Source organism: Bos indicus x Bos taurus, chromosome 6 (assembly GCF_003369695.1).
Source record: "Bos indicus x Bos taurus breed Angus x Brahman F1 hybrid chromosome 6, Bos_hybrid_MaternalHap_v2.0, whole genome shotgun sequence".
NCBI classification, from domain to species: domain Eukaryota; kingdom Metazoa; phylum Chordata; class Mammalia; order Artiodactyla; family Bovidae; genus Bos; species Bos indicus x Bos taurus.
In genome coordinates this window covers 92,171,145-92,190,060 of record NC_040081.1, presented here as the reverse complement: position 1 = coordinate 92,190,060, position 18,916 = coordinate 92,171,145, and the positions used below count along the sequence as shown (strand labels likewise).

General features: G+C 35.5%; 1 protein-coding gene across 1 annotated transcript in view; it reads right to left on the bottom strand.

Annotated features, from left to right (window-relative positions):
- MRPL1 (mitochondrial ribosomal protein L1) overlaps nucleotides 1-18,916 on the bottom strand; it is a 71,466-nt gene that overhangs the window by 16,220 nt on the left and 36,330 nt on the right. The window contains exon 7 of the mRNA XM_027544842.1: nucleotides 11,283-11,389. Within this exon, the coding sequence (XP_027400643.1) occupies nucleotides 11,283-11,389 (107 nt within the window). The remainder of the gene's footprint in view (nucleotides 1-11,282; nucleotides 11,390-18,916) is intronic.

Sequence of the window (18,916 nt, the reverse complement as noted above, 5' to 3'; positions counted from 1 at the left end):
AGTTGTGTCTGATTCTTTGAGATGCCATGGACTGTAGCATGCCAGGCTCCTCTGTCCCCACGACCTCCTGGGTTTGCTCAAATTTCACATCCATTGAGTTGGTGATGTTATCTAACCTCTCATCCTGGATATTCACGTAACTGTAAAAGGGCTACAGCTGTTCTTCCTTTAATGCTATGATAACCATTCATGTCAAAGCTAGGCTATTATGTTTAAAAGATGTTCTTCAAAATTTCAATTATATTTAATGGAGTTTTTAGAACCCTTCCTCAATCCAAATTACTTTTAAAAGTTTATGTTCTAGTTTCATATTAATAAATTAAAAGAATTAGCAATAGCTTCCAAATTAAAATACAACAAGTAGCATATATATTTTGAAAATACACTGTTTCTTTAGAATACTTTACTCTTTTATTTACTTAAGCAGATTTCATAGGATACTAATAGGAATCTGTCTGGGGATAGAAGAAAATAAATAGGTAGAGTAGGACTCCACTCATTCCCAGGAGGAATCAATGTTTCATAATAAATGTACTGATGCCACTAATTTGGAATTAGTAATAATTCAAAGACTGTCAAATATATTTTAAAATATATTTCAAAAGTTTTATGATGTAATGAATGAATAATGTGAATAAAGATTACAGAAAAATATTTAAACATCTTTAGAGAAGAAACATTTATATTAAAAACATTGTTTAATATAAACAACTGATTTGTTAGTTACAGGCGGCACTAGTGGTAAAGACTCCTCCTGCCAATGCAGGATATACAAGACACGTGGGTTCAATCCCTGGATGGGAAAGATCCCCTGGGATAGGAAAATGGCAACCCACTCCAGTATACTTGCCTGGAAAATTCCATGGACAGAGGAGCCTGGTGGACTACAGTCAAAGCAGCCACAGACAGTCAGACACGACAGGGCAACTAAGCACAAGTAGCTGAGGCTGCATCTATCAAGCAACATGTTTTGATTAGATATTCAATGTTATCATATTAGTAAGTTGCACATCACTGAAAAACTATTCTGTGGTATTCACTTTCAAGTAATTCTTATTAATCTTCCCACAAACTTATTTCTCTTTCCATGTCTTTCCAATCTGCAGGTGAATGAACAAGGAGGAAGGGAAAAGTAGAAAAGAAAAAAAAAGCAATAGGGAACAAGAAAATAGAAAAGAAAAACTTCAGAGAGCTATTAAAAGAAGGAAAAAATAAAAGGACAGAGAAAGAGGGAGGAGGGTAGAAGGTAGGGAAAAGGGAGCCTGAAAACAAACTACATTAAAAAGAAAAAGCCTACAAATAAATCATGTCAAATAATCATCAAAGTACCAAAGATGAACAATTACCTCTTCATCCAGAGACTGAAAGAGTAAAACTACCATGAATGTCCAAGTGGGAAGAAAAAAGCTACAAAACTGCTCAAAAGCCTAATTATGATGATTATTCTTAAATTAAGCCTCATCTAAACTCCATGGGGTCACAAAGAGTCGCAAATGATTCCGCACCTAAGCAACAATCTCCTGCCTAGGCTGGCGGCCAGGATTCTGGGAGCCAGGTAAGGGGAGAGTAGAGGGTGGAGTGAAGGGAAGAGGAGAGGGTGGGGAGGACGGGAGGGTTTCTCAATATTTCATATACATAGATTCACTTAATCTCCCTGTTTTCAATTTTCTCAACTCCTGATCTCTCCCAGTCAGAGACCTTTGTTTTCACCTTTCCTGCCACCTACTAGCATGGGAAACGGCAGTTACTCAGGGTTAGGAAATATATAAAAATCTTCAATAATTTTCAGCTAAACCTATTTCAGAGGGTTCTTGCTCCATCCCCACACACAGCATTAACACTCAGTCCCTGTGGTATCCAGAGCCAGATCCTAGCCTTTTTAAAAATCCTGAAATTTATTTCTTTGGCTTTCTCCATTGCTGACTTAAGATTTGACATTTCCTAATCAGTTACCACTGTGGTATTCATTCCATCTTTACTTGGAAGCCTCAGAGCACATGTTATTTTCAAGTGTCCATGTGATACTTTGGAAAAGAATATTAATATTATACTACAGGCCACAATGAAAGTCTTGAGAAATTTTTTAAAAGTAGAAACTAAGAAAAGGATACATTCTTCAACCATTAAGGCAGTTAAATCAGAACATACTAAAAATCTAAGCAAGTCAAAAAAGGTTCCAAAAGTTTAAAATATTCTCCCAAATAAGAATAAAAACTACTAAGAAAATAATGACAAAAAAACTAAATATCAAACTTGTAATTAGAGGCAAATTACACTTTCAGTATTAAAAAAAACAAAACTCACAAATCTTATATAAAACTTAGAAAGTCAGAAAACGAACAACAAAGCAAATCTCAAGATAATAAAAAGAGCAAATTGATAATTTATAGATAGAAAAAAATAGCAATAGATTCTAAAAACTATACTAAAAAAAGTTCTTTAAAAAACATATTTGAGATAGCACTGGAAACTATATTCAATACACTGTGATAAACCATAATGGAAAGAATATGAAAAAGTGTATATACATGTATAATTCAATCACTTTGCTATATAGTAGAAATTAACACATAAATCAACTATACTTCAGTATCTTAGGTTATGAACATTAAAATATTTAGGGGTGAAATATTATAATTTCTGCAACTTAATTTTAAGTGATTCAGAAAATATAAAAGAATATCTACTACTTTAAACAAACTACGTATACTAGTTGTTCTAAGCAAATATGACAAAAATCAGTGAATCCAGGTGATGAGTATATAGGTGTTGGTTATAATTTCAACTTTCCATTCATTCAAAATTTCTCAAAATAAACTGAAGAAAAAGATGTGCAGATGTGGAGGGTATTTACAAACAAGAGCTTAAGCTATTTCAAATAAGAGCTTAAATAAGCTTTATTAAGCAATAAATTTCAAGAAAATCTGTAATATTTCATTATTTTCTTACCTGAAATGTTATGAATGTGATTTAATTTCTCTTTACAGTTTTCTCTTCTAAAGAGATATGAACCCAAGGAGCCCCCAGTGCTCTAAGATAAAATGAAGATAAACCATCAAGATTCCTGATTTTATGGTGTTTTTAAAAATACTGCAGTGAAAAGTCATTTTAAAAAGCTTGTATGTACATGGATACTTGAAAAGAATTGCTTTGAAGTGAAAAATGAAAACGGCAAAAGGTGACTGAAATCATAGCAGGTCATCACAAAACATTCTTTTGAAAGCTAAACACTTTTTATAAATCATCGGAAATCCCATGAAGTTACTGTGCTAACACCAAAGCATTTAAAGGGGCCAAAGCTCCAAAACATAACCTGAAACTGAGTAGATTTTAGAGTACACTGCACCCTTTGAAAGGTCCATCGCGCATTGTATCACAAATCTACATTTTTATTCTGAAACTTCATCTAACTTTATTAATCCTGGATGATTTCTAGGTTACACTTGATTTGAAAATCAAAGTCTAAAATGGATGAAAACTACAGTAATGATTTCTACATATGTGAGATTCTACTAAACTGGATTCAGACATAAAAGTCAGCTAGTTGCTACTTGAAAACATACACAGAAACATGGGTCAGATTTTATAGGCTCTTTCAGGTGTGGACGTAATAGGCCACAGGAGTCATAATTTATTACAGTATGAAGTACTATGAGAGGTTAAATAACCAAATACGCACACTCCACGCTTTCCATTAAACTACAGTTCATGTCTTTTCCTCTTGATAAATGCCCCTAGTACAAGTCCTAATGTGCCATATTTTACGGCTCGAGAATTTTTTTTCCTAGTGAAAAGTTCTATCTTTGATCTCCATCAGTCTCAGCAAATGAAACCTAACTACAACACTACCACATATGATTTTGAAATATGTGAAGAAGTCAACATTAACAAAAGTGAAGGAAGGCAGACAGACAGAGAACATTTCAGTTTTTGACAAATATAAAGACACTATGCGTGCCTCTGTAAAATGGGAAAGTCAATAGTAACAGAAAATTAGAAAGAACTTTTACCTTATCATAAAGGACACGTTAAGAACACCAATCAACAATGGGACTGGCTTACTGGGAAAGTAGGCTGGAGGCCAAGATTCTTAAATCAAACAAGCAATCTATCAGAGAAAAAACAAAACATATTTCTGACAGCCTCACAGCTAACATAAAATGGATTTGTGGTATGTTATAAAATACTAACAGACACCCTTTGAAAATTACTTTAAAGTCTTTATTCTGGCAGGTTTAGGCTACAGAATCTGGACATATATAGTATCTGGACACTGTTTAGTTTTTCTGTGTAATGTCAAAAAATACACCTGACTAAACATGCCTATAATGAATAGAGGACAACACTCTTAATTCTGACTCTCATTTTGTGAAACCTCAGGAATTAAAATTTTTACTTTCAATATTACTGACAAGGATTGTTTGAAAAGTTTAGTTTAAGTTAAATTTTTATAAATTATTGATTCACTACATATAATATATATTGACGCTTTTGAACTGTGGTGTTGGAGAAGACTCTTGAGAGTCCCTTGGACTGCAAGATCAAACCAGTCAATCCTAAATAAAATCAACCCTGAATACTCATTAGAAGGACTGAGGCTGAAGCTGAAGCTCCAATACTTTGGCCACCTGATCCAAAGGGCTGACTCATTAGAAAAGACCGTGATGCTAGGAAAGATTGAAGGCAGGAGGAGAAGGGGACAACAGAGGATGAGATGGCTGGATGGCATCACCAACTTGACAGACACGAGTTTGAGCAAGCTCTGGGAGTTGGTGATGGATAGGGAAGACTGGCATGCTGCAGTGCATGGGATCACAAAGAGTCGGATACAACTGAGCATCTTAGCACACACACACGCACAAAACTGTTAAAGATCATTCTTAGGTCACGGGTCTGTTAAAAAAACAGCCACAATTGGATTTGGTCCATGGGCCATATGTAGTTTGTGAACTCTGCTCTGGATAGCCTCCTTTTATCCAAAACGAAGCGGACCCCTAATGGGCATGTAATGCTGTCAGTGCCCTTTCATCCATTCGTTCATTCTAAAGCCAATCCTTGTATCACACGAAGGAATAACAACAAAACAACAAAAAAAATAAACCTCTAGTATTTCCAACTATACAATGACATCACCTGTGGAAATCTCAGACTTTTAAGGAAGATATATTACTGTGCTTTGGGTTTTCAAAGATTTTCTGTTAAAGTCTGTTACCTCTGATAATTATAATAATAAATATTTTTATGGAATAGTTATATTAGATACAATCACAGACAGATTTTTTACTCCCTTTTAAATCTTTATTGAGGTATACTTGATAACTTTATAGAGACATATTTTGCATATTATATTATTCACCATTTTCTAAATCATAATTCAATGACTTTTTAAATAATTTTTTCTACCAACACCGTAAGTCAGTTTTCAAACTAACGATCTCTGAAGCGCATTTACTGTTAATGCCTGTTTTGCCCACCCCTTCGCCTCAGGCAACCACTAATCTTTTTGTCTTTACAGTTTCACCCCTTTTTTTGGACATCTCACATAAATGTGGTTTCTGCATCTGCTTTTTTTCACTAAGCATGTTTTTGATGTTCATCCACATCATGGTTATGTATCCATAGTTTGTTCCTTCTAACTGCTAAACAGTATTCCAAGAGATATGCTACACACTCTTGAAGTGTCAATCTAACAAGTTTTGACATACATATACACTTATCTGGTGGCTCAGATGGTAAAGAATCTGCCCACAATGCAGGAAACCTGGGTTTGATTTCCAGGTTGGGAAAATCCCCTAGAAAAAAAGAAAGCGTACCTACTCCTTTATTCTTACCTGGAGAATTTCATGGGCAGAGGAGACTGGCAGGCTACAGTCCATGGGGTCATAAAGAGTAGGACACGACTGAGCATCTAACACTTTCACATACTCCTGAAACCATCACCAGTCAGGATAACAGTCATGTCAATCATGTCCCCAATTCCTTGTGTTCCTTTGTCATCCCTCATTCCCACCCCATCCCAGCCACCCTGTCCCTAAAGCAACTCCCAGGCTGCCTTCTGTTACTACATATCACTTTGTATTTGTCAGAATTTTATATAAATGGAATCCTACAGTATGTACTTTTGTATGCCCTTTTCATTCAGCACAATATTTTAAACATTCATTCATGTTAGAGCATGTATCAATGTTTCTTTTTATTATGAAAGAAAATTCAATTGTATAGAATAACAAAGTTTGTTTATACATTTACCTGTCGATGGACATGTGATATGTTTCCTGGGTTTTGGCTATTACAAATAAATCTGATACAAGCATCTATTTATAAATCTTTGCATCTAAGCATATGCTTTCATTTCTCCTGAGCAAATATCTAAATGTGAAGTGCTGGGATCATATAGTAGGTGGATTAAACTTGTTAAACTACAGAACAGTTTGCCAAACGGATTTCACCATTTACATCCCCACAGCAACATATGAGCATTCCAGTCACTCCATATCCTCACCAACATTGGTATGATCAGTTTTTTAAATTTTAGACATTCTAGTAGATGTGCAGTTGTATCTCATTGTGATTTTAATTTGTATTTCCATAATGACTAATAATGCTGAGCATATTTCAATGTTTGTCATTTATCTGCCGTGTGTTTGTTATACTTTTATGAGGTATTCCAAATCTTCTGACTTTTAAAACTAGACTGTTTAATTGTTGAATTTTAAGAGTTCTTTATATATTGTGGATTTATCAGAGAGATGATTTGCAAGTATTTTATCCCAATCTGTGATTTATTTTTTCATTCTCTTAATAGCTTTTTTAAAGAGAAAAAGCTTTTAATTTTTAAAAAGTATGAATTACCAATTTGTTATTTTTGTGGATCATGCTTTTGGTTTATATCTGAGACATTATTCCCTAATCCAACTTTTTCTTCTAGAAGTTTTATAATTTTAAACTTTATATTTAGGTCTTTGATACATTTTGAGGTAATTAAGTATGGTATGAAGTATGGATCAAAGTTCATTTTATCTCATATAGATATCTAATTGTTCCAGTGCCATTTGTTGAAAAGTCTACTGCTTTGCCATTAAAAATGCTTCTGCACATTATTTTAAATCAGTTGTCCATACGTGTTTTATACTTTTTTTTCTTCTCTCTATTCCACTGATTGTTTTGTTTCTTGACATCAATATCACATTGTCTAAATTACTGTAGCTTTTTAAATCTTGAAGTCAGATAGATCTCCATCCAACTTTGTTCTTTGTCAAGGCTATTTTGACTCCTCTAAGTCCTTTGTAGTTCCACGTGAATTTTAGAATCATGTCAATTCTACAAAAAATTTTAATGGGATTTTGATCCATACAGCTATACATTACTTTAGGGACAACTGACATCTTCACAATATTAAGTTTATTGATCCATGAAGACGGTTCATCTTATCATTTACTTAGATCTATTTAATTTCTCTTGATGATGTTTTGAAGTTTCCAGTGTATGGAGTTTTATCTTTTGTCAGATTTATCCCTAAGTATTTCATACTTATTTAATAATACTTTGACATTCCTTAGTTTTAAATTTTAATTTCCAAACGTTCATTGCTGTTATATAGAAGCAATCTGATTTCTGTATATTAACCTTGTATTCTGAAACTTACTTAACTCACTTCCTTGTTCTAGTAGCTGAATCATGTCATCTTGTGAAAAATGACAGTTTTATTCCTCCTTTCTAATGGGATGTCTTTTTTTTTCTGCCTGAATATACTACCTAGAATCCTGAGATTAACAATGAAAAGAACTGGTGAGAGTGGATATCCGTATCTTGGTCCTGATCTTGGTAGGAAAGCATTCAGCCTTTCATTACTATGTATGATATCAGCTGTTGATTTTTCTTAGATGTTCTACCAGGTTAAAGACATTAACTTGCATTCCTAGTTTGCTGAGACTTTTTAATCAGGAAGGAGTGTTGGATTCTGTCAAATGTTTTCTCTGTATCTACAGAGATGATCACATGACTTGATTTTTAGTTAGTTGAAATCAACCCTGAATAATCATGGAAAGGACTGATCCTGTAGCTGAAGCTCCGATACTTTGGCCACCTGATGCAAAGAGCTGACTCACTGGAAAAGACCCTGATGCTGGGAAAAATTAAGGGCAAGAGGACAAGGGGACGACAGAGGATGAGATGGTTGGATGGCATTACGGACTCAATGAGTTTGAGCAAATTCAGGGAGATAGTGAAGGACAGGGAAAGCCTGGCATGCTGCAGTTCGTGAGGTCGCAAAGAATCGGACATGACTTAGCGACTGAACAACAAACAAATGTGGTAAATTACAGTGATTGTTTAGTATTAAACTAACCTGTATTCCTCAGAAAAGGCAATGGCACCCCACTCCAGTACTCTTGCCTGGAAAATCCCATGGGCGGAGGAGCCTGGTAGGCTGCAGTCCATGGGGTTACTAAGAGTCAGACATGACTGAGAGACTTCACTTTCTCTTTTCACCTTCATGCATTGGAGAAGGAAACAGCAACCCACTCCAGTGTTCTTGTCTGGAGAATCCTAGGGACGGGGGAGCCTGGTGGGCTGCTGTCTATGGGGTTGCACAGAGTCGGATATGACTGAAGCGACCTAGCAGCAGCAGCAGCAGCAACCTGTATTCCTAAGATAAGCCCTAAGTGATCATGATATGTTATTCTTTTACACACTGCTAGACTCTATTTGCTAAAGTTTAGCTTATAATTTTAATATTTACATTTATGACATTATGGAATGTCATTTCCTTTGCCTGGTTTTGGTATCAACATAATGCTGACTGCTTTAGGTGTGTGTGTTGGGGCGGGGTGTAATTAAAGTCCCTGTTACTCCATCTTAGCCAGAAGTGCGTGCATGTGTTTGCGTGCTAAGTCACTCAGTCGTGTGTGACTCTTTGCAACCCCCTAGACTGTAGCTCGCCAGGCTCCTCTGTCCATGGTATTCTCCAGGCAAGAACACTGGAGTTGTTGCCATGCCCTCCTCCAGGGGATCTTCCCAACCCAGGGATCAAACCCATGTCTCTTATGTCTCCTATATTGGCAAGCGGGTTCTTTACCACTAGCACCACCTCGGGAAGCCTAGAATTTTTATTTTTATAGTTATTAGGTCATTATCTCATCCATTCCTTCCTAATCTAGAAAGTATATACCAACAACATCATGTTATATATAGGGAAAATAGAGAAAGGGGGGAAACTGAGGCTCATAAAGTTCGATCAGTTCTAACCCAGAACTAAGATTTGAATCCACACCTATGAAACCATTCTTTAAACATCCTACTCTACTATACTATTTCAGTAGTACTCAAAAAGATTCTATTTAAGCACAGATTAATTTATTTTTCATTAAAAAAAGCATTATATCTCTAAAAAACCCAGGTAAGTCTGGTCTGAAGCCCATGTCTCAATCACTGTGATATTTGTTAAAAAGAATGAATGACATGCCATGGTTTATTATACACTGAGTCAGGATATATACATAAATTATTAACTATTAAATATACTGAAAACATTACTTAAGAAAAAGATAAAACTAGGAACAAAGAGTCTTATAAAGATACTTTACAGACCCAAAAAGTCCAACCAAAAGAGTAACAATAGTTGATAGATACCATTCTAAAGTTTTTAATCTTCAAAACCATACTATGAAATAGATATTACTATATAAATTTTATAGATGAGGAAGTTTGAGATATAAGAAACTTGTTTAGGAGGGGCAATATAGGAGTAAGGGGTTAAAGAGATATAAACTACTATGTATAAAATAAGCTACAAGGATATATTGTACAACATGGGAAATATAGACAATATTTTATAAAAATATAAATGGAGTATAACCTCTAAAATATGTGAGTCACTATATTGGACACCTGTAACAAATAATATTATATATCAACCACACTTCAATTTAAAAAAATTGAAAAACAGGAAAGAAATTTGTCCGAAACCTGCCATCCTTTAAGTAGCAGAACAGGTAGTCAAGCTATGTCTCTACAACTCCAGAATATGATCTTAAAATTTGTATTTGGTTTTCTGCTTGTGTTTCATATTACAATGTTGTCATCCCTGAGAAAGAAGATGCACAGCCAAGGGCCTTTCGGGAACAAGAAAATTCCAACATCAGATTCCAGTAGAGCTAGTGCCAAATGAATTAGAGCTAAGCTTTGATGATAATGGAGGTGATAAGAGGTTTCCCAATCCCTGACTGGAATAAACTTGTTGCCCCCTTTCTGCACCAAGTTTTCCTTCCATAAAATTAGCGAAGGGCCCTTTATATATTTTTGATGATCTGCAATACGCTCAGCTCATGACCTTGGACTTCTAGCTGTTGGCTTTAATGTAGAATTGCTCTCAGGAGTAGCATGGGAGGAGGAATAACAGCTCTTCAAGTAATTCCAGTTATGAGGCAAGATGGTGTAAGGCTAAAGAGCCTGGACTCTTGAGACTCCTGAGGTTCAAATACCTAGTATGCCTCATACTAGCTGTGAGACATTAGAAAAATTACTTAATCTCTTTGGGCTTCTATCCCTGCATCTATAAAACAGAGATGGTAATTCACCTCTCATAGGGTTCAGGATTAAAAGAACATATGAAAAGCGTTTAGAATAGTGCCTGGCACTTGGTTAACATCGTGTAAATTTGGCTAACAATATTATTATAGTTATTGCATAGGAAAAAAATTACATACATTAAATAGGTATGTTAGAAATTCTGTAGTATTAAAAAATACTAGCAAAAACTATGCTTCAAAACACAGTCCTCTATAAATCTGACTTATCTATATTAATGTCTCAAAAATGATTTTGGAAATTAATTTCAGCATCTTCTATAAGTGGGCAGTTTTTAAAACATAAGCAGGGATAATCAGAAACAATTTATTAAAATCAAATTACTCAATTCCCTTAAGGTAGTATTAAATATTTACTACAGACTCAGCATTATGCAATATCCTATAAGGTATATATAAGATCTAGACCCAGCTCCCAAAACGCTTAAAATATTAGAGAGCAAAAATAACACAGAGTTGACAAATAAGGCAAAGTATAAGAAAATGTCAGAGAGTAGCACGTAACTCTAGAAAAGGACTTCTACAGCACCATCAAAATGTATGAATTCAACCCACAAAAAATATATATATATATTTAGTGCCACTCCTAATGTCAGTGACAAGGACAAGTTCAAAGGACTGATATGTTATAAATTATTAATGAATCACTTCAATAAAAAAGAAAGGGGTTACTGAATAATATTCACTATAACTTACTGTTGCTATTTTTGTCTCCAGAAAGTTCTCCCTTTCTTCATCTACCTTAATTTCAAGTCCAGTTTTAAATAATTCAAGCATTTTGGGGATGTCCCGGCCAACGGAATCTGGTTAGAAAAACAAGAAATCCAAAGTTATCACTATATCTATACAAGTAGCAAAAATTACTAAATAAGAGAAACATTCAATCCAAGTTAAGATATAAAAAATGATTTGTGGCAAACAGACTTTATGGTGACCCATATCCTGGTGTTCATGCCCTTGTGTGATACCCTCCCACTTGAGTGTGGATGAGACCTGCAACATGCTTCTAGGCAAGAGACATGATGATTATGCATAACTGATTACATGACATAAAAATGCAATGCTTATCTTGAAGGAGTCTCTCTCCCTACTGGCTCTGAAGAAGCAAGATCCAATGTTGTCGGGGGCATATGGAGAGAGCCATGAGCCAAGAAACTGAGACCCTCAGTCCAGAAACCTGCAAGGAACTGGATTCTGCCAAAAAGCCATATGAATCTGGAAGCAAATCTTCCTCAGTCAAGCCTCAGACAAAACCATGGCTCCAGCTGATACCCCGACTGGAGCTCTGAGACACTGAAGCAGAAAACGCAGCTTAGCTGCACACACATTCCTGATACACAGACGCTGATACAGGAAATGTGCGTTGTTTTAAGGCACTAAATCTGTGATATTATTGTTCCACAGTAATAAACAATAAATAAGTGTATACAATGATGATGCTTATCAAACTTTAGAAACATTGATGACAAATTAAAACCTAGAGTAACACAAGATAAAAGCTGAAACAGGGGAGTCTTGAAATCTTTGAAGAACATTTTACTTACCTTTACATGAAATTCATCTGACCTGCCTTACCATAAGGAAGGAACTAGAAAAGCAGCAAGAGCTAGCAGTAGACATAATATCTCACTGAGTGATACAATCTGGAGGCAGCTCATTACTAAACCAATGGTTACAGAAGCTGGCATGAAGAAAGAGATAAAAAGTGAAAGTTTACTGGATTCTAATGCTACTTTGTCCTCCATTAAGGTAGAGAAAAAGATGCAGTTGAATAAACAAAGGAGAAAAAAGGAATCAAGGTAAAAACCAAGAATTTTCAAAGGATCATGCAGGAGACTCCAAACATACATTATACCCTCCTAACCTTTGCTCATAAACATTTTAACTCAAATTTAATATATAAAAATATATATACATATATTTTTAGTTTTACCTTAAACTTTTTAAAATTCATTTTTTATTGAAGTAACAGTTGAATTATAGCACTGTGTTAATTACTGCTATACAGCCAAGTGATTCAGTTATCTATATACACACACACAGTATTTTTCACATTCTTTTCCATTATGGTTTATCACACTATATACTAGGACCTTGTTGCTTATCCAGTTTATATATATTAATGTACATATGTGGAGTGTATAAAAATGGTACAGATGAACTTATCTACAAAGCAGAAATAGAGACACAGACATAAAGAACAAATGTATGGATATCAAGGAGGGAAGGGGGATGGGGTGGGACGAACTGGGAGATTGAGACTGATGTATATATATATACACACTACTACGTATAAAATAGACAACTAATGACAACCTACTGTTTAGCATACATACGTAACTCTATCTATGCTCTGTGGTGACCTAGCTAAGAATGAAATCCAAAAAAGAGGAGTTATACGTTAAAAAAAAAAAAATTACCTGCTGACTGACCTGAATCTATACCTACAAACCTGCTTTCCTCCCTATCATATGGATGAACTGTCTGTGTTCTTATGAAGGCCAATGCTCTTCATCTAAGCACTGGATCCCATACCTCCTCACCAATACAGCGACACCACCCCTCTCTCTCTCTACACCGTCAGCTTCCTCTGCTTTCCCAGATCATCAGCAGCAGCTGACAAACTTGCTATAAAATGTTCCATCTTAAAACAAAATACTGCCTTTCAATAACCATCTAATACTTTCTGAAGAACGCTAAGTTTTCCAAAAAAGTTGCCCATCCTTTCTGTCTCGGCTTTCTTTCCTTCCACTTTCTCTCAGACCTACCTCCATCAAGTTACATCCCTAATACTACACTGAGAATAATCCTGTGTTCCTCTGACTTGACCCGTCAACAGTAGTTCACAGAATATGTCTCCCCTCTTCCTACTGAGTCATGACTTGGCCTCTGAAACTCTATTCTCACTGGTTAGTCATTCTATTCCTGTTGGCTGAGCTACCCTTACTTGGCCGATTTCTAAAAGGTGGACTACCTGAGGGTTCAGTCACATGACCTCTCTTTTTCCACCCATGGACAGCCTTTAAGTGATCTCTTTAAACATACTGCTTTAAACATTTACCCACTGATAACTGCCAAATTTATATTTCTGGCCACAAGTTCCCTCCAACCACCTACTTAGTATCTCCACCCAAATGCAGGTAGGTAATTAATAAGGAGTACAACATGAAAAATGTTTGCTGAAAGAATGAACAAATTAATGACTTCATCATTCTGAGTCTGATATCACAGTGCTGTTGTAATGATAATGAAGTGGGAAAGGACAGGGCTTAAGAAGGAAGAGTTCCGTATTAAAACATACTATAAAAAAAAAAAATACTATAGTGAAGGTGTTGATGGAATACTCAATACGTAGAAATAACAAACTGGAAAAAAGCGACAGACCAGAGATAATAATGTATTAATATACTTGAGTTTTTTAAACCAGTTCCATCCTAAAACAATCACAAAGAAAACCTCCTTCCTTTGAACTTACATATTATTTTCCTCTCTCTCTCTCTCCCTTTTTAACGAAAACATGTTGATGTGAATTTGCATTTCCCTAATAACCAATATTATTGGTAGCAGAATGAGCTGGTTGGACGGCATCATCGACTACAATGCACCTGAATATGGGCAAACTCTGGGAGATGGAGAAGGACAAGGAAGCCTGGTGTACTGCAGTCCATAGGGTAGCAAAGAGATTTCTTGCATTTCTTTCAGTTTCTGATTTCTGACTTAACTGTTATTACCAGAAATCAAACTCTGTATGATTGCAAGCCTTTTAAATTTATTAAGACTTGTGTTAAAACCCAGCAAATGGTCTAAACCTGAATGTTCCACGTACTCTTGAAAAGTGCACACCAAACACTTATTAAGTACAGCTACAATAAGGTCAAGTTGGTTGACAGTACTGTTCAAATCTTTTATGTACTTCCTGATTTTCTATATATATATGTTCTATCAGTTACTAAGAGAAGAACATTAAAATCTCCAACTGTACTTGTTTAGCTTATTTCTCTTTTCAATTCTGTCAGTGTGTGCTTCATGTATTTTGTGGCTCTCTCTGTAGCTGAGCATGTCCTGTTATTGTTACAGAATATCCATCTTTTTCTCTAGTAAACTCCTTGTCTTAAAAGTTCATTTTGTCTGGTATTAAAATAGCCAACTCAGTTCTCTAATGGTTAATGTTTTTATAGTATATTTTTACTCTTCATTTTCCTTTCAGCTTCTTTGTGTGTATGAATATGAAGTGTGTCTCCTGTAGACAGAATATAATTGGATTGTTTTTTCATCATCTTATAATTTCTGCCTCTTGGTTGAAATGTTTATTCAATTTCCAATTAACGTGACTAATGATATGGCTTGATTTAGGTCTCTATTTTGATACACATCTTCTATTTGTCTCATCTCATTTGTTTCTCTGTTCTACACTGCTTTCTTTTGTTTTCAAGAAAAAATTTTAGTATATCATTTTTATTCCTTTATTTAGTTTTAAGCTGTACCTCTTTTTGTGTATGTTTTTACTTGTTCTAGAGATTACAATGTGCACATTTATTTATCACAGCCTACTTCATCTTAACATTTTCTTCCAGAAAACAACAGATTTGTGCCCACCTCCATCCTTCCTATCTCATCACGATGTTATTGTCCTGCCCAAACCTGCTTCATCTCCTCTGTATCTATCTTTAAAATCATACTCACTGGACTACTCAAGGAGGACATTAGGGACTCATTCAAGACTCCTCTCTCCCTTACCTTCCACACCTAATTAGTAACTCCTGTTAATTTTACCTCCTCACTATTCCACAACAGCCTTCTTCGTCGTCGTCACTGTTACTGCTCAGATTCTGCCCTTATTCCTCTTCCCCCTAGCCCGCTGCATTCGCTACCTCACTGTTCTCTGTTCTTAAAATTTCATTATCTTCACATCACCACCCTATCACTTACAAAGCTCCCATATAGAGTCATTCTAACAAGCAAATCATATTTCATTCCTCTGAGCAATAGATTTCAACAGCACCTACCTTCACAGAGGATAAAAATCTAATCTCCATAGTATGCCACACAAAGTCCTCCATGATCTGGCCCACTGCTTATCACTGCTAACCCCACTGACCTATCTGATAGCATGTTACGTAACAAACGATAGAAAGCTAGTTATAATTTTCTGAACACAACTGGCTGACTCACACTTTGGTGCGTTAGAACAGGCCATTTCTTCCACCTGGAATGTTCTCCCCATGAATGTCAGGAAAGAAAATGCCTATATATGGTTAAAGTCTCAACTTCACTGCTACCTTCTTTATATAATCTGATTCTACAAGGTGTTCCTCATTCCTCTAAGCACTTTGTACATTTTCTACTAGCACACTTCCTGCATCTTAGAGCAGCAGTTTGTTACTATCTCTCACCTGTCAATTTTCATCTCCTTAAAGCTGGGAACTATCTATTCATCTTTTAATCTTCAGCACTAAGTGTACTGCCTGGCACACAGTAGACACCCAATAAATATATGCTGATTCAATAAATGAGCTATAAAGGTAGAAACGATATATGAAGCCATGAAAAAGAATGACTTCTAAAATAATTAGGAAAAACTTTTTTAAAAAAAGAAAAAAGTAATTGTGGAACATGCATAGCTAGTTTAGGAATTATAGGGAGTCAATAGTAACAGAGGGTCATATGCATCATGTACTTAGCCTGTGCTGAGCTCTTGCACATTATAATAAAAACACCATGGGGACATGTTATCATGAAATCCATTTTGGAGATGAAAAACAAAAGCACAAAAATGTTCAAAAATTTTTTCAAAGTCACAGTGAGAGATAAAGCCAAGACAGAAGGAGGTCTATGCTAGCCACCCTTTAATTCTGCTTTTCAATATAGCCCAAGATTAAATCTTTCCCACTATTTTTAGGGCTTTGAGATTATGTAGTTATAGCCTCCTCTTTCTCTATTTTCTTTTTTCTCTGTGCTTTTACATTTGTCTACTTTTCTCCTCTTTCTTTTCCTTTCTCTTCTCCTAATTCTATTTAATTTTCATAATGAACATAATCTATACTAACATATAGGTATTTCATACTAATGTACCTTCTCTCTTCTTCACCAGGGAATATGACAGGGCTAAAGAAAGTAGAATGTAAGGAGGCAGGGAAGACAAAGGAGGAGTAGTTAGGAAAAAAAAGTGTTAAGATTGTACAGTGTATGTTGGTGGGAATGCAAACTAGTACAGCCACTATGGAGAACAGTGTGGAGATTCCTTAAAAAACTGGAAACAGAACTGCCTTATGATCCAGCAATCCCACTGCTGGGCATACACACTGAGGAAACCAGAAGGAAAAGAGACACATGTACCCCAATGTTCATCGCAGCACTGTTTATAATAGCCAGGACATGGAAGCAACCTAGATGCCCATCAGCAGATGAATGGATAAGAAAGCTGTGGTGCATATACACAATGGAGTATTACTCAGCCATTAAAAAGAATACATTTGAACCAGTACTAATGAGGTGGATGAAACTGGAACCTATTATTCAGAGTGAAGTAAGCCAGAAAGAAAAACACCAATACAGTATACTAATGCATATATATGTAATTTAGAAAGATGGTAACAATAACCCTGTATACAAGACAGCAAAAGAGACAATGATGTATAGAACAGTCTTTTGGACTCTGTGGGAGAGGGAGAGGGAGAGGGTGGGATGACATGGGAGAATGGCATTGAAATACATATAATATCATATATGAAACGAGTCACCAGTCCAGGTTTGATGCACTATACTGGATGCTTGGGGCTGGTGCACTGGGACGACCCAGAGGGATGGTATGGGGAGGGAGGGAGGAAGGAGGAGGGTTCAGGATGGGGAACACATATATACCTGTGGCAGATTCATTTCGATATTTGGCAAAACCAATACAATATTGTAAAGTTTAAAAATAAAATAAAATAAAAAATATATATATTGTACAGTGTAAAAATTAGTATCAAGAAAAAGAGAAAATTAAAAAGAGACCTTTAAATGTGACAAAAGAAAGAACAGAGATTAGTAGTGAGAGCAACATTTGAGCTGAGTTATGCGAGAAAAGTATGTAAGGAAGAATAACAATTGGAAAGGAAATAGAGACAGCCAATCACTAAAGAGACATGCCTGAGAAACTTGGTATGAGACAACAGAAAGAAGTAAGATCACTGCTATAAAGGACAGTGGAAACAAATAAAGGTTTTGAGGTTATGTGCTTTGTTTTGGTCTATTTCTTTAACTAGAGAAATCTGAGTTAATTAAATTAAAAATAAATGCTTAGTAAGTCAGCTTGTCTAGTGCAGAAAACAAAACTATTCACTCTGTACCCGTATGGACTTTCTCTTGTTCATAGCCATCACATTCAAGGCTTGACACATATGATATGTTTGTTGAGTACCTACTATGTGCCAGATGCTATTCTAGGTCATGAGACTATACTAGTGGACAAAACCAAAAACGCCCTTATGCTAATGGAAGAAATTGAACACACACCCACAAATTAAAAATGTAAGATGCCAAGATTGATAAGCCTTAAAAGAAAGAAGGTAAAAATACGATAATGAGAAATCTAGTGGTAATGGGAAGTGGAGATTAATATTTAAATAGAATGGTCACAGAAGGTCTCTCCATCTAGGTGATACTTGAATAAGAATGTGAGCCAGACAAATTAGTAAAAAGCATTACAGACAGATAGGACAATGAATCCAAAGACCTGAGAAGGGAGAAAACTTGGTGTGTATGAGTAACAGCAAGGAAGCAACTATGGCTGGAGTAAGGGAAATAAAGAAGATCAACAGCACCAGTTGTAATACATCACTAATTCATCTATAGCAGTAATAATCATACCTAATCATCACTGGAATCTTTCACACATAAATAGTTTTAAATTATTAGTACACGAGAGAGGGAAATTTAGAAAAATTTCAAATTTGTTACCCTGCAAAAATTCCATTTGCTTTATCATTTTTCTTCATATGACCAAAGAATTCTAATTGTTTCAATAATGCAAGCAATACTCTTAAGCACAGCATGTTGATCTATGAGCTAAAAATAACTGACATTAGATTTCAATCATTTTACATCCATTACTCTCAAATACAATACAAAAGCAACTTCCTTACAGAAAGCAGTGCCCTACTCAGTAGATGTGAATACTCTATAGACAAGCCTGCTGGAATATCCTTTTGACAAGACTCCCAACTGCAACACTGATGTTCAGTTCTAAGAGCTATGTGTTAAGAGGAACACACAGTAATGGGTCCGATTTTCTAATCATGTCCCTTACCTGCCAACAACTTAGTATGCTTTATAAGTCAAGATATTTT